General features: G+C 36.0%; 1 protein-coding gene across 1 annotated transcript; it reads left to right on the forward strand.

Moving 5' to 3' along the window:
• Nucleotides 1-484: 484 nt before the first annotated feature.
• On the forward strand, nt 485-23943 carry LOC122149014 (protein stum homolog). The gene is made up of 4 exons (XM_042778060.1): nt 485-795; nt 17515-17694; nt 18797-18805; nt 22462-23943. Exons 1-4 carry the CDS (start codon nt 627-629, stop codon nt 22494-22496), a joined length of 393 nt encoding a protein of 130 aa, XP_042633994.1. The 5' UTR covers nt 485-626; the 3' UTR covers nt 22497-23943.
• Nucleotides 23944-24552: the final 609 nt, after the last annotated feature.

Below are 24552 nucleotides of genomic sequence, written 5' to 3' on the forward strand. Positions count from 1 at the left end.
TTCAATAGGCTAATACTGTTCAAGAGCAACACCAGCAGGAGAAGGTGTCTGTGTTTGCCTTCCTTGAGCTCTGTGTTCTCATTGAGCTCCTAAAGCATTACAGGAAGTTGAGATTTGATGACTAAAAAGACTATATAGGCTACATTTATACTTACTGATTATTGTAGCCTAAAGTATTTTTAAGCAATATGAAAAATGTATAAATTTATAAATATTCTTTAAACATATAAAGAAATTAAGATTTTACTTTTTGCGTTAAAGAAACATAGGCCTACTGATTTACTGAATTTTAAATGCTTTTAAATTCTGACAGTGAAACTGTTTTACCGCCTTTGAAGACATTGAGCACAAACATTTACTGGATATCAGTAATATTTCGAACAATCGGGATAATCTAGTTACAATCTGTCGATTAAATCCGTTGAATTCACAACTGTGCCTTTAAATCTATTGTGTAACTATGTACTATCGCTCACTGACACAGTAGTAAGTGTGACGCCTACCGTTCAGTGCGCGCACTCATTTCAACACAAAACTTACGCTCGCGCTGGAGCTGCACCTGATAGTGTCCAGTACAAACCAAAACAAGGATTTCAATCTTTGTAAGTAGTTTAGAAAATCGTGAAATGGACCAGAAAGACACAGAAATGAACGAAAAAGGAGTTTCGTCTTCTACCAGCGGAGTTGTTGTTCAAGTCAGGGAGAAGAAAGGAGCTTTACGCGCTGCCATCCCCTACATGCCTTTCCCAGTAGCTGTCATCTGCCTGTTTCTCAACACATTTGTTCCCGGACTGGGTGAGTACGAGGAGGAGATTCGCTCGTATACACACAACCACCTGCAAGATATAACACTACACCCGAAACGAACTGCATTCCATCAACAAGTTCTTTCAGAGCGCGCTTTAGTCATTTAAATTTGCTTAAAATCTTACATTCTTATACAGTTAAAGTAATACATAAGGTGTATTATATTGCTTATACTTTTTGTTTATGCTTTCCATTTGCATTTCCATGTATAAATACTTTGAGCAAGGCTTATTGTATTTGTTTCTAATTCATTCATGCATTCCTTATGTTTTTATGATTTTGGTGATATTTTTGTATGGGTCAATGACGTGACGTTAATTTTTTGTCCGTGTCTATTACTTTCCACAACAAAACATAAAAACGCAGTTCATACAGACAAATGGATCCACCTTCATTGAACATGTTTTCAATTACTGAATTAAAATCTATTTTTATGTGTTTGTGGGGCATGAAGTCAAACACGTGGGTGGTACACTGATGAAAAAGTCTAATCAAAATGCTGAAAATCTCAACAGGAGGACCTTTGAGTAGGTTGGCTAACCTTGTGTTATTATTGTTTAGAAAAATAGATATTAAACTGGTTTTGTTTGTATAAAAGTGGCAGAAGAAACATGCAGAAAGCCATTTTTGTAATGTGAAATTATATCATAAACAGAAAATGATATCATGGTTAGTACAAGTTGTCAAATGGTAAAACCCAAAGAAAATGCTATAATATTTTGGCTTGTGATTTAAAAATGCATGATATAATGATTAATATGCCTACACTGTAGTCAGAGTGTAAGAAATATATGTTGTTACCTAATGTCCATTTTAGTCATTTTTGTTAGAAATTGCTTTTCAAAAATGCATAAAATCAATGTGAATTCAAATATTATATTTCTAACACCCAGCCACATGTGTTTTAAACTTGATTATTTTTATGATCATGAACGACCTTATTTCTTATTGAGCCACAAAGCACCAAAACACACTTGGAATATCTGGACGCGAACAGGAACAGATTGTGTTTTTCACTGACATTTAGGTCAAGATTCAATGCAAGATGTTTTTTTTGTTTTGTTTTGTTTTTTTGTTTTTTTCAGCTCATGTCCAATTTTTGAAGTGTGGTAACAGATCCATCACATGCATTTGAGAGCATACCAGAACAGTTACTCAAGACAATCATAAATAAATTGCATCCACTCCATTACTCTGATTAATAACTTGACCTTTTCTCCTTCCTAACCGGTCCATTTGTCCATCTTGATATTGTCATTTCCAACTTGATTCTCAATCATGTTAGTTCAGTCTAAGTAATTGTTCATCTCTGGTATTTTGTCATGTGTGTGATCAGCTTGTGTGACCGCCTTCTTTCATCTAACATGCCTCTTAATTGCCAATAGATTATGTCATGATGTCACTCTTCAAAGACCAAACGGATTGTTTTATTTCTCTTACCACTGCACATTTAAAGAATCACTTTGTAGCTTGCGATTTTCAAAGCATAAAAGCACACATTCCAGAAGAATATTGATCTCCCTTATGTCTAATAAGGCTTGGAAGCATGACCTCAGGGAATGTCTTTGAAATATGCCAGAAATAGTAACAAAAGAATACTCCTGGAATACTCCTATTTCAATTCAAAAGCATTGTGCTGAAACTTTACCCTGAACACATCTTATCTGTGCCAAGTGTATTGTCTTGATAGGTGAGCTGATACCTTTTGGCTCCCTCGTCTTTTATGGATCATGCATTACATCAGATATCTCTTCTTTCTAACCCCACAGTTATGGATACTTACCCCTTTTTGTTAATCGGAATTGACACAGATTTTACAAATCAATTCAATTTCAATTCACAAGCTCTCTATTTGATTCAGATTTCCGTTTGTTTGGATATATTTAGATATTTTTGATATATGTATTCAATTTATTTAGATGTATACAAATATTTAACATTTAAACTAAGACAGTTTTTAAAATTAGTTTTTAATGATATTTTCTACTCCAATTTATTGTTAAAATGTAAATGTTTAAATCAGGGGTATCAAACTCAATTCCCGGAGGGCCAGAGCCCTGCAGAGTTTAGATTCAACGCTAATTAAACACACCTGATACAACTAATCAAGTCCTTCAGGCTTATTTGAAAACTACATGGTGTGAGTGTTGGAGCAGGGTTGGGACAAAACTCTGCAGGGCTCCAGCCCTCCAGCCCTCCAGGAGTTGAGTTTGACACCCCTGATTTAAACTGTGTTTGCCATAACTTGTTTTAATTAAAAAAAATATTAAAACATGCAATAAATGAGACATCAATAACAGGTTTGTGTACTGAGTGTCTTTTCTGAGGTAATTCTAATGTTACGTGACACATTGAGTGATTAAATGAGACGTGATACATTTAAATAGTTGTACTGTTTTTTTTCATACATTCTGATGTTCATGTGTATTTTAAACTATAACTAGTAGAAAAAGAAAGAGATGATTTGTTCGTCTCTGCACTGCCACTCGAACTGCGGCGCTACAGCGATCTGTCATGTCACATTAAATTGATATTGGTTCCTCAAAATGAGAATCAATTAAAGGTGCAGTGATTTCTGAGAAACACTCTTGAAAGTGAATTGGACAAAGCAACAAAACACACTTGTAGCCAATCACCAGTAAGAACATAGCATGTTTGTACATTTAGGGGCGGACCTATCAAGACAGGGGTATGATCTTTTGGTAGGAGCGTGCTTGTATTGGTGATTTCATATAACAACAGCGTTTTCTTAGAAATTACTTACTGCACCATTAAAATCTGGTAAACAATATTGTCAATCCAGCCTCACTTTTTGTGTGCCTATACCAGGGCATGGGAAATATGTGGCTCATCTCTGCCCAGACTTATGCATCCGGGACATTTGCAGAGCTTGGATCCATCTCTGATAGTTGCAGTTAGATTGAACATACAGTATTCAACCCGGTGACTGCATCACTCAGTCACTTGTGGCCCTCTGGTATTTGTGTCAATATTGGTTTCATCCATCAGGATAGCCCCCACTGGACCTGTGCCTCAAGTCATCTCATATTGCAGTCCACTTCAGCATAGCATTTCCTCCTCAAGTTTCGGCCAGTCCCTCTGGAGTCTGGAGGACATGGAGTGCTTTTGGAGGACGCAAGCGTTCAGTATGAATCAGTGCATATGCTGTATAAATACTTATGAAATGAAAATGCATTCTGCAGGCAGTTATGTGCCTGTCTTGTATCATCTCTGCACAGGGGTATGGTTTACTGAGCTCCTGTCTGCTGCACAGTTGCTCATACATAAACTAGAGCGGAATATTATGACAAGAGAGCCCATGTTTGGATGACGATGATCAGTGCCGGCGCTGTGGTGGGGCATTCGAGGGCCGTGCCCCCCCTAGCGGTCATTGATGCCCCTCCTACAGGCCATGGCGTGGCCCAAAAAAAAAAATCCCTTTTAGTTATTATTTTAATATTAAATGTTCAAACTGTAACTTAAAAGTAAATAAAATAAAAAGAATGGGGAAAATGCATAATTTTGGTTGCTCATGGCACGTTACTAGGCTTCGTCATGGTGAATGCTTATTGGTCGCCGAGTAAAACTTGTTACCATTGATTTGCAGCGCGCGCGCAAAATCCATTTCAAGTTGAAGAACAGTTTGTCCGTCTATATTATAGACAGTTGTTAGCAGCTAATTATAAAAAAAAAAACACACAGGTGAATTGTTGATGAATGTTTGTGGGTTCTAACTGCATTTGTGTTTTATACTTGGCTGTCTGTAAAGATATACGGCCTTATGTCATTTCTGCTTGGTGCGTGCATAAAACTGTTGGGAGGTGTGTAACCCAGGTTAAAACCCAGTATTAGCATAAAGTAATAGCAGAAAATACATTTATTTTTGTCCTTTATTTATTTTGTTTAGAAAATGAGTCCTTTAGAGTATTTAAAGTCCTGGAACCCTAAGAAAAAACGGTGTGTTTAAAGAAATTATTTTATTTGTTGAAGCACACTTTGTATTTTCTGTATTTTATTTTTTCCATTTTCCTGTATTTTCTTTTCTTTTATCTATTTCTCAAGTTCTACAGAATTTGCATTCTACGCAAATCAAAAACTACAAAATCAGTTAAACCTTATACCCTGTGTGAGTGGCTCATATTTGTTGTGACATCCTTATTCTCTGCAGGCGAATTTTTAGTCTTCTGTTGGTCCATACGCAGACATTTGTGTGATGATGTCCAACTCGTTTATTAAGAAAAAAAGCCTTAAGTTTTCAGAAACATCTATACGAAAACACTTTGTCTGATGGGGAGATTTTTTTTTTGCCGGTTTTTCAAAGCTTCAAACTGATTCAGTGTTTTATTTTTGTCGTCATAATTTGTTAATTATTAAGTATAAAAAAATATATAGCTATTCATTGTAGGCCAATTTTATGTTTTTTTTTAGCCTATATTATATTTATATTATTATTTTCTGTCCTGTTCTGTTGTTTAGGCTATCTGTTCTGGGCCGGGTTTCCCTCGATGTAGCCTAGCCTATCTTAGCTCTTAAAAGCGCTCTCTACGTGCAAGGTTATAAAACGTTAGCCGCAATTCCTCGCGCGTTTCCCAAAAATGTACATTTTCCCAAAAATGTAACGCGAGAATGAGTCGCTGTCCATTCGCTGACGTGCTGAAACTGCTATACTAACCTTATATTGAATCGTATTCTGAACGTTTAACCTAACAATCGTCATCTGTTGTGTATTAGGAATCAAGACAGGTATAAAAAAAATTTTTTAAAAAAAAATATATAATGACATTCTATATAGATAGATCATTGGAGCTAACATTATAGGGTAGAATGTCATTCTATATAGATCATTGGAACCGTATCCGGTCGGCAAAACAGCAAATTTCAGCGCTGTCTTTCTGTTCCTCTTTTAGATAAAACCCAAAGTCTAAAGCCCGTTCACACCAAGGACGATAACTATAAAGATAACGAAAAAGATATAGTTCTAAAAATCGTTTTCAGTATTAAAGAACAGCAGCGTCCATACCACAACTATAACGATAAAGACAAAGAAAAACGATATCGTTGGAAATCACTTTCAAAACGATTTTTTCCAGCTGATGAACGATAAAAAAATTGACAGCCAATCAGAATCCATCCTGTTGTAACGCGCGCTCGAGAATTTAAAGCGCCAGACGAGCGTGCGCTTAGAATAAACAGAAGATATCGTCTCGCTGGTGTGGACGCTAATATCGTTATCTTTATAGTCATCGTTCTTTGTGTGAACGGGCCTTAAAATCTTTCATTGTCATTCTATATAGATCTTTCAGATTTAGGTCTGGATTTCCATGCTACTATGATGTTGCCAATGCGTCAAAAAAATATTTATCAAACGACAGTGGCCCCCCCGCCGATGATCCAATGCCCCTCCAGTGCCTAATGGGGCTCTCTTGAGCTGACGATGATAAAGGGAAAATGCCAAGTGCCTAATGGGGCTCTCTTGAGCACACTGTCTGCACTCGGGTTGTCAGAGACCATTACCACTCTAGTTAGTGAGTCATGCTTGACAACCTGCTCTCCTCACCTTTAATTGCAGATACTTTGCAGGGCATGTGTTGGGTGCCAGATGAATTTAGATTCAAATCATCAAATCATGCTAATTTGCATGTGCACACATTATGAGGGTCTTATTTATAGACTTAATGTCCAAACAATGACAGAGCTGGGCATCTGGGTGCTTTACACCAGTGGTTTTCAACCTGTGGGCCGTGGCCCCCTAGTGGGTCGCGATGGTATTGAAGGTGGGCCCACCAATTACTATTAAAATAAAAAATTATATTGTTAATATATGTAAAAATGTCTAAGTCATAACATAATAACATCATTTCATATATATATAATTAAATAAGCCCGAGTTATTTTCTGTTCATTGCCAGTTCATTCTAGGGCTGTGCGATAGAAATTGTCATAAAATCACGATTTGAGCGTGCGCGATTTCTAAATAGCTTTATAGCCCAATTTTCGCGGCCCTGACCTCCCGCAGTATGCTATCCGATCTAATCAGAATGCAACGCGCCTAGCGCGAGAACAGATGTGATGCGCCTTTTTTCCGAGCCAATGTTAACGAATCAGAGTGTTCACACTGCACGCGGTAAAAGGCTAGAAATAAAAACGTGCGAAAAGAATTAATATCTAGCACATGAGCATAGAGAGAGTTGTGACTGCACAGGACGCAGTTTGAGCAGAGGAGACACGTTTTAAGTGCGCGCACTTTCTCCGGGCTAGAGCAGCTATCTGAGCAAGCGCGTCTGTTTTTGTGACAGAGCAAAAGAAATGTGCGTGCGAGCAGAGAGATTCGCGCTCGCGCATTAATTTAATGTGCTTTCGCGTTACATTAATGCGCTCTCGCTGCTGCTTCTGCACCGCATACACATACTGTATACGCACTGCAGACGGAGTAGGCCTACGTGTGAACCTGTATAATGTATAACAAATCTATTTCACCACCTGAGGCACCGCTACAATTAACGAGCTCTATGAACAATGTATAGCAAAAAAGAAAAAAAGTCCCTGGACACAGGATTTATTTATTTATATATTTTTTGCCATAAGTCTAGAAATTTTGTTACACCTTTACTATAGTGATTATTTTGACTTATGTCTGTTCTAGAGAAGTTACAACTTTTTGATAAAGCTCTAATTGGTTTTCTTTTGGAAATATGTTTCAAATTCATCCTGAATGCATTTATGACTGTAAAGCATATCTGTGTGTGTCAAAATTGTGATTAAAATCGAAATCGCAAAATTGATCAAAGAAATCACGATAGTTTTTTTTGTCCATATCCCACAGCCCTAGTTCATTTAATAAACACAGTTAACAATCTAGCTTCTGAGTACTAAGTTATTAAGCCAACAATAACGGGGTCAGTTAATTTTTTTGCAGTGGGCCGCGCAAACATACTGTATGTGTTTGGTTGTGTAGGCCGCGAGTTGAAAAAGGTTGGGAACCACTGCTTTACACTAATAATGCAATAAGCATACTTTTAAATAAGTTGCTTCATATTCTGCAACTAAATGATGTTTTATTAACAAGGTTCGGGAGGAGCACGTCAGATACTTAGCCTAATTAGCACAGGTGAAGCACACTTAAGATAATCAACTCTAGGGTATAAATACAGCTGACTTACCCCTATGCATTGACGGTTTATCAGCATCCCCCCTCCACCCCATCTCCTCCACTTAGAGTTCGTTTTACACCTCTATATAGAGGGGAGTACTCTGGGTTCGGGCCGAGCTCGGAGCCCTCCCTCCGGACAGCACGCCAAATATGCATTATATAAACTTCAGTTAATTATATGTAAGTGTGAACTCGTGAAACAAAGCTAAAAATGTTTTCTTTGGACAATTTGGAATTTCAATGAAGTAAAAAAGAAATTTGTAACTAGAAATTTTATCTAAAACAGCAAAGTTTGTCAGGACTAACTTTGAATTTTGCTGTTGGATGGATGGATGGCTAAATATTATATTATATTATATTTAATAAATGATCTTTTGTAGACCAGGGTGGAAGAACTTCATATCCCAGATTGCATTACTGTGTTGAGTCTCTGTGAACTGCAGTTTAGTAAATCCCTCTGGTTCTAAACAGTTTTTCCTATCCAACACTGCAGATTTAAAATTAAATTGTGACATTGCACTCAAACCTCCTGACTGGCAAACATTTTTTTCCTTATGTTGTCAGCCATTCTGAAAATCTGTTGCATCAGAATTATTTTGACTGTTGGATTCACAGCTGTTTAATTTTAGGCTTGTATGCTCATTTGTTCAGGCATACTAGAAAAATATTGTTTTATTTCAGGCTTTGTGTTAAACAAAATGTAACCTTTTCAAAAATATATTTGGTTTAGATGTAATCAGATATACAGTAGATGGAATTTCATCCAAAGAAATTCGTTTCTCAAGGTCTAAAAGTGGAAAACTGGTAACTTTTCATCTTGACCTGGCCTGAATCTAAATGGGAAGATTTTCACAAGGGGGAAAAATTAATATTTTGTGGTGAGCATACAGATTTCTGGCATTTAATACATACAAAGGAATAAAATATTCTTCTAAGCTTTCCAGTTTAAGTTCACAAATAGAGGGAATTAGTGAATATCATACAAACCCCTTGTTTGAAATGGACTGTACTTTAAGCCTAAAATTAGAGTATCATTTAAAATATGAGTGTTTAAAGTGCAAAGAAAAGACAAAAGTCGATCACTTCAGATGCATTTATGCATTCAGAAACAGTTTTATGAACATGCTAAAACTGAATGTAGTGAATAATTGGAGGGAGGGGAGTCGTAGCCTAATGGTTAGAGAGTTGGACTTGTAACCCTAAGGTTGTGGGTTTGAGTCTCCGGTCCAGCAGGGATTATTGGTGGGGGGAGTGAATCTACAGTGCTCTCTTTCACCCTCAATACCACGACTGTGGAGGGTGTGTGTGTTCACTGCTGTGTGTGTGTGCACTTGGATGGGTTAAATGCAGAGCACAAATTCCAAGTATGGGTCACCATACTTGGCCACACTTCACTAATTTATTTTAGAATTAATGTTTTTTGCTTTAATTTTCCCATTTCCACAAGATATTTTTACCCAACCAGGAATGTACAGTAAATCACAGTAACCACAGATTTGACCAGAAGTCTTCTTACTAATAACCCTGCTGATAAAAACAGCATAAACCATCCTAAGCTGGTTCATGGTCTTCTACTGGTATCCCATATTATCCATCAAACTAATTTGCAGATCAGCCTAGGATGGTTTAAACTATTTCCTCAGCAGGGCAATTTGAGAAATTTGTGTTGCTCATGCCGATGCTATCCCAACACTCTTTGAACTGAACCTATCGCTCTAGCCCTGGTGCTCTTCTAGTTTCCATGACAGCAGATACTAGCAGAAGCCTGCCTGCCTGTCTCCGCTAAGATTGAAAGAGGTAGATAAGCCAGCAAATTAATTCATTCCAAGAGGGTCCTTCAAAGTGCACTTAAACAGGCAAAACAATTGAGTATGGTTATCCTTTTAGATTCCTTTACTTTTTTAAACCTTGAATAATATGTTAAGCAAACGGAATTACAGAGAAAAAACAGACATTCAGAGGAGCCTGTGACTGTCAGGCAGAGGACTCTTGTACTGTATCTGACCTTAACTCTCTTATGGATTCAAACTAAAAATAAACTGACTGCAGAGGTCAACAATGTAGTGGTGCTCTAATTTGGTGTTTTTACTTCACTCTTTTCATTGTGTTAACATATTCAAAGCTTTGCAATGCAAATTTAAGATGAGTCTGAAATCAAATACTTTCAAGTGTGTATGAAATTCAACGAAGAACTTTCCTCCCAGCTTTTGATGAAGTATGTTCCATGGGTATGTATGAATTCATATTCCCAGACATACATTGACTAGCTTAGCATTGTAATTTGACCTTAACTGACATGTAACAAGAAAAGGAAATGAAATTGCTTCAAGTGTTTAATTTAATCACAAGGAACAATTTTCTTGCTACCTACAACACTTACATTGTTATTTAAATGTTTGAAGTCAGTAAGATTTTTTTTAAATATATACTTTAAATATATACTGTTATTCATTAATGTGTTTTTAAGTAAATTAATTCTTGATGAACATAAGAGATTCTTTCAAAAACAACCCCAGACTTTTGAATGGTAGTGTTCATTTGAGTAGGCTAGCTCTAGTTCAGTTCTGTTATAATAATACTGCATATGTGGATATACTGCTTATTTGATATATTGTTGTTAGCATGCATCATAGTAGACAAGTATATGCATATTTGGACAATGTTAGATTTGAACTACTCTAAAACAGTCAGACCGAAAAAAAAAAAAAAAAAAAAAAAAAAAAACTTCCCAGTTTTGTGTTAAATATGCATTAGACAATCAGTGAACAGACTGTAGGCAGGTGGTGGACATCCCCCCCCAAACAAACAGGAAACTAATGTCTCTCAAAAGTGCAGTGAAAAAAACACAGGACATCTCAGACCAAAATATGACATTTCTTTTATTAAATTGCAGCTGATAGATTCAGTTCAGTTATAATATTATACATAATTACTGAAATGAGGGCACAATTGATGTTCTTGTGACAGTAGTTAGATTTGAGAGCAGAAAAATGGCTTTCAGCACAATGTTTGTGGCAACAGATAGAAGACCACTGAGCGCTGTAATTTTATACAGACGGTCTCTTTAAAATGAGATAACATCATTCAGAGACTGTTATTGGTCTCATTTTTAATACAGCTGCACTGTGGCAATCAGCAGAGTCACCCGATTACAAATTACACTGATGATCTTGCTTCAGATTACATAAAATTTGCAGTGTGATTAATGACCAAGTATATATTAGCAATGAACGGTAAACTCATTGAACAGAAAAATTTGATTGTAAGATTTGGCAATAAAGTTCATCTCATATTTTAACTTTTGGGGTAATGAAAATTACTCAAGTTGTTCCCCTTATGGGGTTTTTCATATAACAAAATGTTCTGGCATGCTTTTTAATCATTTTTGATCTTCTCAAGGCTCAGTCACTCCAAGGGAAATTGTCCCTTTAAAGGCTGTGAGCCTGATATAAGACAATGTTAACCCAAATGACTCTCTCTGCGGAATGGATTGAACAGCCAGTAAATGACTGATGAGTAATCAGCTCCTCACAGAATGGCTGAAAACTGTGATGGCTGCAGGCAGTCAGACTCCTCACAAGCTGTCTTGGCTCTCATCCTTGAGCTATTATAAATAGAGGCTGCAGAGCTGTTGTGGAATTTTCCATTTCCGGAATGGTCGCGGTGCCTATTCTCTAGGCCTACCGTGAGGCCAATCCTTCACCTCGCTTTCGAAATGACTCTGTTATACATGAAGCTCTCGGGCCTTTAGTTGCCACCTGTGGTCCAAACATGGCATGCATGTTTAATGTTAGAGAGGTGCTGTATGTACACTGTGTTTGATTTTCTCCATATGCATTTCAAAAAATAAGAAAATAAAAAAGAAGACATATAGTTCCACTAGTTTACAAAAACTCACATTTCCTTGATTCCTGTTTTCATTAACATTTTCGAGCCATGGACTCCCTCAAGAAAATATACACAATCATATGCTACTGGCTTATTTAATCAAAATACAGCAAAAAAGTAATATTATAAATATATATATATATATATATATATATATATATATATATATATATATATATATATATATATATATATATATATATATATACGTGATGCTTCAGAAATCATTCTAAAATGCTAATTTGCTGCTTAAAGAAACATTTTTTATTACAAGCAACAGTTGTACAGTTATAAACAGTTGTGCTGCTTAATATTTTTGTGGAGAGGGTGATATACTTTTGCAGGATTTTTTGATTAATATAAAGTTACAGTAAATAAACAGCATTTGTTTGAAATCGAAATCTTTTGTAACATTACAAATGTCTGTACTGTCACTTGTCATCAATTTAATGGGTCCTTGCTGAATATAAGCATTAATTTCTTTTTAACCTAAACATTTTTTACTGACCCCGCAGTTTTTAAAAGTAGTTTACCTCAAAAGAGAATTTTGTGAATTTAGTCCTTAAGTAACTTGTGTGAACCATTATTAATTAGTATTATTGACCATTTAGATTTTATTTTACTCATTAACCAAAAACTACTATTGTAAAATAGAAATTCAAAGTCGCAAATTACCCTTTCAGGTTGGCTTATGAAGTGATGTCAGTTATATGGTCTTTTGTGAAATGTTTATTCTTTATTGCAAATTGTTCAATATCTCTATGGAGAATTTGAATAGTGTTATAACCTCTATAGGCCCCTACTATTGTGCTCTATTTAAATACTTAGAGAGGGAGAGCTTGTTGAAAGTCTTTTGTGGCTTAAGGTCATTCTTTGTCTCTCCTGTTTTATCCAATGGTTTTTGACAAAACATGATTTCTGACTTGAAGAAACTCAATCAATGTGTACAATCAACAAGTGAGGAGTCTTGTGAAAGACTTCCTGAAAAATACTGAATGATGCATCCACTAGTTTCCAGTCTGAAGAGGGTGAACGATGGGAGAGAAGAAAACAGATTTTCATTCCTTGCAGCTACAAGGGTCAACACAACTATGTGCTTACAGTGCATATGTTTTTAAAAAAAAATGACAATGGCACCCGAGAACCTCCACACACGCTCTCCTAGCAACATTTGTCTCTCTCAGAAGAAAAGGAACTGAACGGGATAATTAACCTCCCACACTGGCAATGGGGCGCATGTGAGGAAGGCTGAGGGAAATTATAGTGATTGTGAGCCTGATGTGCAGGGACTAGGACCCCTCACCACCCTACTGTATCTTATCTTCAAGCATCCCTTCTTCATAGAGAAAACGAGTGTGAATGTGTGCATGTCTCTGTTGAATCATTATGACATGTGATGTGGCCTCTAAATTATATGTGTGGCATATGCAAGCAGATATTTGCCTTGGTATCCAGTGCTTTAAGCAGTTTGACAGGAAGAAAGCATTGTTGACAGCCTGATGTGAGATCGTACAGTTTGTCGTACATTTGTCGTGCGTGTGTGTGTGTGTTATAATATGGTGGAGTGGGGGTCCTTGCCTCATTCACTTTAATTAGGGTGCTACAAACACCCAAAGCTCTGTTTGGCATGACCTGAGCAGTGTTCACTCAACCATGCTGACTGAAATCATAGCAACGGATAGGTGGCAGAGCAAGATTCAGGACAGGAGACCTGGCCCCCTTTCAATTCATTGTGAATTTGTGAACCTTAGAGTAAGCTGAATTGGAATTTAAATGACAGGAAGAGGAATTAAATATATATATATATATTTCAAAGAAAAATTAAAATAACACATGTACTGCATTCTGGTAAATGATGTTCTTTCATCCTGGTCCACAGTTGACCTGTCTGACCATCTGTCCATCCTTCCGTTTGTCTGGTCATCTGTTTATCTTTCTGTCCGTCCATCCGTCTGTCAGTTTCAATTTATATTCAACATATTTCAATTTGTTTTCAGTTTATATACTGTATATACTACCGTTCAAAAGTTTGGTGTCAGTAAGATTTGGTAAAAAAATATGTATACTTATATTCAGCAGACATATTAAATTTATAAGTGACAAAAAAGACTTATTAATAATTTTATGAAAGATTCCTATTTCAAATAATTGCTGCTCTTTTGAACATTCTGTTAATCAAAGCCTGAAAAAAATACCAGTTTCCACAAAAATATTAAGCAGCAAAACATAATGATGATAATAAATGTTTCTTGAGCACCTAATCAGCATATTACAATGATTTCTGAAGGACCATGGAAGACTGAAGACTGTTTGTTTGTGGCTTCTGAAAATTCAGCTTAAAAATTAACAGGAATAAATTAAATTTCTAGATGTATTATTTCATCTAGACTTACTTCAAGGGCTGCATGCATCAGTCAAGCAACTGCCTTGGAGATGAATGAGAATGCTTACGCATATCTCCTCCTAAAGTCAAGGGACTGAGAAGATAATGTCTTTTTCCACTTCCTAGATTCGTTCTTTAATTCCTTGGTGTTTATTTTAAGCTGTCTGCTTTAAGGAGCAGGTCTGTAAGTGTATTGTTTGTATATCGGCCGTGGGAATAAAACACTGTGAAAAGTTTTTTTTTCCCTTCTCTACTTGGAAAGCCCCTTCCAAAAGAGGTTCTGTCCCAGCTCTTTTCAATAACAGCCAAACATTTAATAGCAGCAGACTGTTACCTAAAGAACAGGCTGTATCTGGGGTGAATAAAGAACATTTCTCATAATAAGGATCCTCATCAGTTTTGTGGGATATGCTAATGTTCAGCCGCTGTCCTCCCCATTAGAATCTATTATTGTGATAACACTAATGAGACGCTGAACTGCGCTTGGCAGTATAGTGCTGCCTGCTCACTCAGACTCCTTCAGTGTGAATTATGCTTATTGGCCTTACAAATATGGAAAGCTATTCATAACCTAATTCCCCTGGATTTAAAGGGATAGAAAAATGTATCTGACAAAAGTTGTCTTGGCGAGTTACAGTACCATGGTTAAAGTTCCCAAATGAGACTCTTCTTCAGACAAGTCCTGCAGATCTGTGGAAAATCAGAAAAGCATAACACATACTTAAATACTGAAATTGTCTCCTTGGAATTGCTCTGTTCCCAGATTTAAAAGCAGACTGCTCTTTAAAGTGAACATGAAATCATAGTTTCTTAATAGATGTTGCTGGACTTGATTTGTGAATGATTCATTGTTGCAGGTGCTGGTCATATAATTAGAATATCATCAAAAAGTTGATTTATTTCACTAATTCCATTCAAAAAGTGAAACTTGTATATTATATTCATTCATTACACACAGACTGATATATTTCAAATGTTTATTTCTTTTAATTTTGATGGGTATAAACTGACAACTAAGGAAAATCCCAAATTCAGTATCTCAGAAAATTAGAATATTGTTAAAAGGTTCAATATTGAAGACACCTGGTGCCACACTCTAATCAGCTAATTAACTCAAAAGACCTGCAAAGGCCTTAAAATGGTCACTCAGTATAGTTCTGTAGGCTACACAATCATGGGGAAGACTGCTGACTTGACAGTTGTCCAAAAGACGACCATTGACATTGACACAAAAGGTCATTGCAAAAGAAGCTGGCTGTTCAAAGAGCTCTGTGTCCAAGCACATTCATAGAGAGGCGAAGGAAGGAAAAGATGTGGTAGAAAAAAGTGTACAAGTAATAGGGATAACCGCACCCTGGAGAGGATTGTGAAACAAAACCCATTCAAAAAAGTGGGAGAGATTCACAAAGAGTGGACTGCAGCTTGAGTCAGTGCTTCAAAAACCACTACGCACAGACGTATGCAAGACATGGGTTTCAACTGTCGCATTCCTTGTGTCAAGCCACTCTTGGACAACAGACAGCGTCAGAAGCGTCTCGCCTGGGCTAAATACAAAAAGGACTGGACTGGACTGCTGCTGAGTGGTCCAAAGTTATGTTCTCTGATGAAAGTAAATTTTGCATTTCCTTTGGACATCAGGGTCCCAGAGTCTGGAGGAAGAGAGGAGAGGCACACAATCCATGTTGCTTGAGGTCCAGTGTAAAGTTTCCACAGTCAGTGATGGTTTGGGGTGCCATGTCATCTGCTGGTGTTGGTCCACTGTGTTTTCTGAGGTCCAAGGTAAACGCAGCCATATACCCGGAAGTTTTAGGGCACTTCATGCTTCCTGCTGCTGACCAACTTTATGGAGATGCAGATTTCATTTTCCAACAGGGCTTGGCCCCAGCACACAGTGCCAAAGCTACCAGTACCTGGTTTAAGGACCATGGTATCCCTGTTGGCCAGCAAACACGCCTGACCTTAACCCCATAGAAAATCTATGGGGTATTGTGAAGAGGAAGATGCGATATGCCAGACCCAAGAATGCAGAAGAGCTGAAGGCCACTATCAGAGCAAGCTGGGCTCTCATAACACCTGAGCAGTGCCACAGACTGATCGACTATTAATTCAGGCAAAAGGAGCCCCAACTAAGTATTGAGTGCTGTACATGCTCATACTTTTCATGTTCATAATTTTCAGTTGGCCAAGATTTCTAAAAATCCTTTCTTTGTATTGGTCTTAAGTAATATTCTAATTTTCTGAGATACTGAATTTTGGATTTTCCTTAGTTGTCAGTTATAATCATCAAAATTAAAAGAAATAAACATTTGAAATATATCAGTCTGTGTGTAATGAATGAATATAATGTACAAGTTTCACTTTTTGAATGGAATTAGTGAAATAAATCAACTTTTTGATGATATTCTTATTATATGACCAGCACCTGTATATATATATATTTGTATGTGTGTGTGTGTGTGTGTAAAACATGAAACAAATGTTATGAATATTTAATATATTTAACCAAAGCTGATGTCATTCATAACAAACCGATAGCTAAATAGCTATTTTTTCACAAACTCACATTCAGTCTGACTCCATCCAGCTGTAAAGCCCAGTTTTAATCTTCCAGTCAATTAAAAATTAAAACCAGTCCCTGCCCTACATTTATTCTTGTTAAATTTCCTTTTTTTTACTTGTAAATACATTATAATAATAAATACATAATGAAAAGGTACATTTATGCTAACTTTAATTTCACCTTAATCAAGCAAAAATAAAAATTCTGTTATTATTCACCTTCATGTTCTAGAAATTTTAAAGATTCTTGATAGAGATATTTTTCACAAAACGACAGTTCATAATGAATACGGTCTGAAAAAGACAAAAAAGAACCATATTTGTATTCCATATGACTTGTGCAATATTGCAAGTTATCAGAAGTGTGATGACAGACCAAAATGTAAGTTGTTATTCAACGATAATATTTTAAGCACAATACAAACATTGATTTCATCCAGACCACAGATGTAAGAAAAGCTACAGGCATATCTGACACTGACTGCTATTAAAATCACCATGTTAATTTATATTCAAGCTCCTCTGTTAATATTTTATGCCATAATTATGTCTCTGATGTTACTGTAATGTACGATATAATTCACACCATGATGAATGATATCATTACAGCATGCGGTTTTAAGCTGAGATCAAGACTGAGGTCATATTGCATGTTTTAACCATTTTAACCACAGAAGAGGATCGTATCATCCCATGTTGACAGAATTTCACTGTATTAATGTGACAGGTACATTCGTCTCAGCCTTCACGGTTCTGTGCGGAGCGAGGACAGATCTTCCCGACAGGCACATGTGCTGCGTTTTCTGGCTGAACATCGCAGCCGCCTTCATCCAGATCATCACAGCCATTGTCATGGTGGGCTGGATCATGAGCATATTTTGGGGAATGGACATGGTCATTCTGGCAAGTGAGTAATCCTCAATAATACCACTACAAGCACTTTTTTATTTACTTAATATTTTTGGCTGTCTTGGTAGATAATATATTTTAGCACACATATATGTTTTCTTGTGGAACCCAAGAGTATTAACCACTTTGATAGTTTTATGGTGTTTATTTGGCTTATTTATTTATTTATAGACCTTTGCTGTATATTGATAGCCACCATGAACTGTTGTTAAACCAAATAAATATTACAAAATAAATTCTTAAAATAATTAGAGATATTATCGTGTTCCAATAAAAAAAGAAAATAATGTCTAAAAATAATTAATAAATATTCATTTTAATCACACTATATGCACTTTAGGAAATCAGTGCTCATGATTTCACAGACCTCTTTTTAATTATCTTCAGCAAAACTAGAACATACTGTACATTTAAAAGGATAGTTCACCCAAAAATTAATATTCTGTCATTAGTTACCCTCATGTTGTTCAAAAACCATATAACTTTTTTCCTTTCTTCTGTCAAACACAAAAAATATAAAAAAAGTATCTTTTGGGGGTTGTTTTTGTTCATACAATTGAAGGTAATAGCATCAAATGTTGTCTTGGACTTTCATCACACAGACAAGAACAGAAAAAACAACATAAAAAATATAATCTTTTTATTTAAGCATTAGAAAGAAAGTCAAACAGGTTAAGAAGTACATGAGGATGAGTAAATTATCCCTAATTTTTCAACTATCCTTAAACAAACCATTTCACATGCGTAGTAAGTGTAGAAGATGACAGGATTTCATCAGTCACCCTGCTGTGGGCCATAGTCAGCTCCGTTCATGTTCAATCTTTCTCACTCCTTCTAATATCACCTCCGCCTTCCAGGGCTGTAGAAGGTGCCAGAATCCTTTGAACAATGACTATTAGAGCGGTCTGGTGGTAGGAGTGGATTGAAAGCTCTGCAGTAATTGTTCTGTGTAGGTGGACGAAGCAACTCACAGAACTTTGTCACATGTTTTTCCTGTGGAACGTTTGTACTGTCATTGAACATTTAAACACATATGATTCAAAATAATTCTAATCTATTTTTTATTTATTTTGCTATTTCACAACCTTTTGGATTGAAAGTCTCTGAAGGTAGGTGAACCTTATATTTGACTTTTGTCTTGTCATAACTTATAGTCAGACCTGTCTCAAATATTATAAAACATAGCCTGCAAGCATTGGCCACATACATACTGCAGTTACACTGCAAAAAATGTGTTTTATTATAAACACAATGTTTCTTTGTTTGCAATGTTTGCAACTACAATATCGTCTAGGAGTATTAGGCCTTTATCATTAAAGCTTGGAGGCAGCAAATATTAAAAATTTGAATTTCAATATTAGCTTGGAGGCATGAGCATCAATAATACCAAATCTATAATATAACATAAAAAACAGAATATTATTATTTTATATTAAATGTTTATTTTTTTCCTATTCACAGACATGAGATGCATCACATTATTCAATATATTTGGATTTATTTCTTTTACTGTTTAAATTCAATACTATTATACACAATCAACTAAATATTTAAATATATCTAAAAAAAAAATCATCTTGGCATAATTAAACTAAATACTTATATACACAAAAAAAAACATATGTATATAAGTCACTTTTATTTTTAATATATATTTGAAATGAGACGCCAGAATAATAGTTATCATTATACATTTCTCAAAAATTAGCATATTGTGATTTCATTATTTTCATAATGTAATGTTCAAACTTAAACTTTCATATATTTTAGTTATTGCCTGACTATTTCAGGTCTGTTTTAATACCTGATTATGGCCACAGCTCAAAAACCCAAAATATCTCATTTTCATCATGAAATATTCTCTAAACGAGCTATTACCTAATCATCTGAATCAAACTAATTAACTGCAAAAAGATTCCTGAGGCTTTTAAAAACTCCCAGTGGTTTACTCAAAAATCATGGGTAAGACTGTGCGACCTGTTGCCAGAAGCTCATTTGCGAAGGGTAAGACACAGAAAGAAATTTCTGAACGAATAGGCTGTTCCCAGAGTGCTGTATCAAGACCACAGTGGGAAGTCTGTGGGAAAAAAGTGTGGCAAAAAATGCTTACAACGAGAAGGGTGCCCGGACCCTTTGTGGAGAAGGACCGATTCCAGACCTTCCTGCGCGAAGCAGTGGACTGAGTCTGGAGTAGATGCACCGTGCACAGGCGTGTGCTTTTGAACCAGAAACAAAAAAAAAACAGCGGCAGAAGCGCGCCTGACTGGGCTACAGAGAAGCAGCACTGGACTGTTCAGTGGTCCAAAGTACTTTTTTCCAAATTTTGCATGTCATTCGGAATCAAGGTGCCAGAGTCTGGATGGACTAAGGAAATGCAAAAAATCCTGAAGTGTGTCATACCCACAGTCAGTGATGGTCTGGGGTGCCAGGTGCATACTGCTTGTTGGTACACACATGTTTTTATCAATGATATAGCTATCAGGGGATTTTTGGAGCACTTCATGCTCATCTGCTGAGCTTTATGGAGATGAGACGCAGCACGAATGGGCACCTCTCTGCACAGTGCCCAAAACCACCTAGGTTTACTGACCATTATTACTGTGCTCAATTGCCTGCCCAACTATCCTGACCTGAACCCCATAGAGAATCTGTTTTGTGAAGAGAAAGTTGAGAGACGCAAGACCCCAAGGATGAGCTTAAGGCCCGCTATCGAAGCATCCTGGCCCTCCATAAACACTCAGCAGTGCCACAGGCTGATTGCCTCCATGCCCACGCCCGCATTGAAGCAGTCATTTCTGCAAAAGGATTCCCGACCAAGTATTGAGTGCATTGAACAATAATTATTAAATATCAAAACTTTTCTTTTTTTGAGCTAGGAATTGTGGGTTTTCAGAGCTGTATTGGTCAGTGTGTATGTAAGCCCTTAATAAAAACAATAAAAAGACCTGAAATATTTCAGTTGGTGTGCAAGTGAATCTAAAAATATATGGAAGTTTTACATAATTATGGAAATTTAGGGCATTCATTCTTGCATTTAAATATCAAAACTGCAGTGTGTATGTAACCCTTAATAAGTTATTACTAGTGAAAGTAAAGAATGTTACTAATGAAAACCAATCTATTAAAAGAAAAATATAAAAAAAAAACCAAACTAAAACCAATAAAAAACATCTTAAAATATTAATTACACAATCCTGTTTATCACAGTTTGGTCACTCGTCTCAGCCCATTATCACTACCCATGCTTCAAGCTTTGCTTCTCCCATCCTGTTTATTCTGATCCATCTCGGATAATGTGCCTCCCACCACTTGCCATCTGCCAGTCTCCTCTCAGTCTTTTTGTCCATTAAATGCCAGTAGAACCATAGCGCTCATTAGAAAAGACGCTTTGCAAAAGTGCGACTTCATACAGAGACTGCTACAATGCACCACTAACTCCTTCAGTCGCACGAGCCCTTTGACAGGATCTTTCAGCAGCCTTGCCTTTGTGGCTCAGCAGCCTTTAAAGTAATAGTTCACCTCAGAAAGCACAATCCAAACTTGCGTGATTTTCTTTCTTTCATGAAACACAAAAGGTGTATTTTTGAACGCTGTAGTGACAGGATCTGAGAAATTAACAATGGGGCTAATATAATGAGATTAAATAAGGAGTAGTGGAAATATAAAAAAGTATACGATCATCTAAAGCCATACAGTAGCATTATGGGCTGTTAATAACCTGAATCATTGAGTTAGTGAGAATCAGATCAGTTCTATTTGTGAACGAGTCATTCGGACCTGGATCAACTGATTAAATGAAGAAATTTGAATTAAAAAAAAAAAAAACATTTTCATTATGCTGAAAATAATTTTCTTTAAGAAAGGATTTTCTTTAAGAAAGAAAGTCATTCGGGTTTGGAATGCCATGAATATTACCAAATATCTACAGTTGTTCATCCCTTTAACTATATTTACCTTAAAGTGTGCAGTACAGGTTACTTAATGGCTTGCATGCAAAAAAGTATTGGCTTGTTATTTGAAGCTTGGGTCTTGATCATTTAAAAGCTTTAATGCATTGAGTCATCTGCGTTTTAACCTGTTATAATGCAATGCTTTAAGAAGGTCATGAGTCATTAATCTATTCCCATTCTACATATCATTATAAATACTTGAAGATAAAGCAAAACCGGTGATATTTCAGTACACGGATAAGACTGCTTCGCCAGCTGAACCAGTGCTCAAAAATGTATACACCACTAGGCATTTTCAAGGAGATTTACATATAAAAACCGAACTGAGTCACCCCTCTAGACGCCCTACTGACGGCATTCAGTATTGTTGGCGAGGAGCCTTTTTTATTATTATTTATATATACTACTGTAGGTATGCTTTCAAATCTTCCTAAGGCTTTCTGTAAGAAATAAAACTGTTGTTTGGTCACCCGGTTGATAAAATATAAAATTAATCAAATAAATAATAGTTATTTTAATATTATTTATATACTATTATTTATTATTTCGAACCTTTATTTTTATATTTTACATTTCATTTTAGTTCAAGTTTCAGTAATTTCATTATGCGCTTTTAGATTTTTTAATATTATGTTCTTATTTTTATTTATTTTTATTATTAAACTATTTCATTTTATTATAAAGCAACATTTATGTTTTTACTGTATATACAATTATTATAAATTCATGCAAAAATAAACAACCAACCCCCCAGCAAACCCTAATGCCCTCATCCAATAGCTGTCTTGTGAACTCTGATGCCCTTGTACTTTCAGGCTACAGGGAGCAGGCCACCCCTCAGCAGCTCTGATTGCTCTTCTCCAAACCTAATCTTGAATGTGCACCTTTCTCCTGTGCTGTCCGGCCAACACGAATGGGCGCTTTGAGACGGCCCCCACATGGCCTGGGAGATCCGGGGGTTGATCACATGCAGATTCTCACCCCAACTCCTGCTACTCCCTGTCAGGTACTGCATTAAGGGCACCTGACTGTTGAGGGACAGCAGAAGAGCATGAACATCTGTGAATATCTCTAAAAATTGCGCAAACGTGCAAACCGTCTATGTGCCGAACACACATCCTATACCTGTCAGGGAAAACCGATCTTAATCTTACTCTTTAGTCTTAATGTATGTATTAAATTGACCAATATACACTACAGACATTTGCAGTTTGTAAACTAAATATTTGTTAAAAAGCTTTGAGGTATCTAATGAAGTAGCTGAAAGAATCTTAAAGGAACAGTTCACCCAAAAATGAAAATCTGTCATTATATACTCACCCTCATGTCTGTTCATATAAAATAACAATTTTGGGGTGAACTATCCTTTTAATATTTTGCTTCCCACAGAGCACTATGAATACATATTACACTGAATATTTATATGTCATGTGCATTACAGTGTCTCCAGTATTTCTTTATAGTGTGCTGTGGTTTTATTACTCAAATTAAGCCTTATAAATCAGAAAGTGTGTATTTATGTGGTTTTATAAAAAATACATTGTATTCTGCACAAATACATCACCTGTTATTATCAGTCTATTAGTCTTAAATACCCGGAGACCATCAGCCAAAAACATAACCTTTTTGTCCAGTAATTATCTGTTGTTGAGTAAAACAGCTAAGTATTGGTGAATCATGGTAGGCCAGTTGCCATAGTGACTGGCTACTGTAATCAACCCATGCGTAGGGTATAAAATAATGTAATTAAGTGCGAGTTATTTTTATGTGACCGACATAAGAGAAAGGCACAACGCAAACTGAAATAGTCAAAACACTATGATTTATGTTTGACATTGAAAAATTAAACAACAGTTGCAAATGACTGCAGCAACTGAGCAAGCAGAATTTGTGCTCTTGCTGAGTGTGTGATATATTCTGAAAATATTTAGAAAAAACCTTTTAAGCCCCAAAAATGAGGTACTCTGAACTGGTTTCTAATTTATTACTCACACAGAAGAGTCTCTAATTTTGTCGAGTCTCTTTTTTGGATATTATTAATAGTTATTAGCTGGTCTCTGGTGTGAATGTGTTTGAGAATTTGTTATAAATATGGACAGAAAGTGAATTAGTTGTGTAAAGTTGTGTGCTGTTGTGTTTAGTGCTGCCTTTTAAATACAAACAACATAATCCAAGTCCAAAGGCATAAATATAGTACAGCCAAACATATGTTAAGCACACTTACACAACGATGCTGTCACATCTCCATAAATGTCAGAGGTACCATATCTAATAAATTCTGCTTTTAAAAAGTGTCATTTTGGCGTCTTCTTTTGTTCTCTAATTACAATCTAATAAATATGTATTGTGAAATTGTGTTTTATTTATATCAGAGTCATCTTTTAACTACCACAGACCATCAGAACCAACAAGTTGTAACCCAATGTTTGTTTGCCTGGCTTAATTCCTGCTTTGCATTGGGTGCATATGACTGAGTGCACAATTACTTCCTGGCTTGAGCGATGGTTTTAATGATAGCTGTGAAAGACTGGGGTTTAGTACTTCTGTCCACAATACTTTAAATTGCATCAGGTGAGCTGCATTTTAAGTTGTCTACAAGCTGCTCAGAAATCGATAAACCTTTCCAAGTCTGGATAGAAAAAAGAAAAAAAATGGCAAAGAATCCTGTCTGACTTTTCAAATGCCATGTTGTCTTACAATAAAAGTAGCTCTTCACTACATTGAATACCAAAGTGCTTTAAATGCTATAAATGATTGATGCTTATCATGCAAATGATGAATAGTAATAGATTAATGATTCTTATCTATTGTACTATATATACTGTATATATATATATGTATATATATATATATATATATATATATATATATATATATATATATATAAATATATATATATATATATG

Source organism: Cyprinus carpio, chromosome A20, assembly GCF_018340385.1.
Source record: "Cyprinus carpio isolate SPL01 chromosome A20, ASM1834038v1, whole genome shotgun sequence".
NCBI lineage: Eukaryota > Metazoa > Chordata > Actinopteri > Cypriniformes > Cyprinidae > Cyprinus > Cyprinus carpio.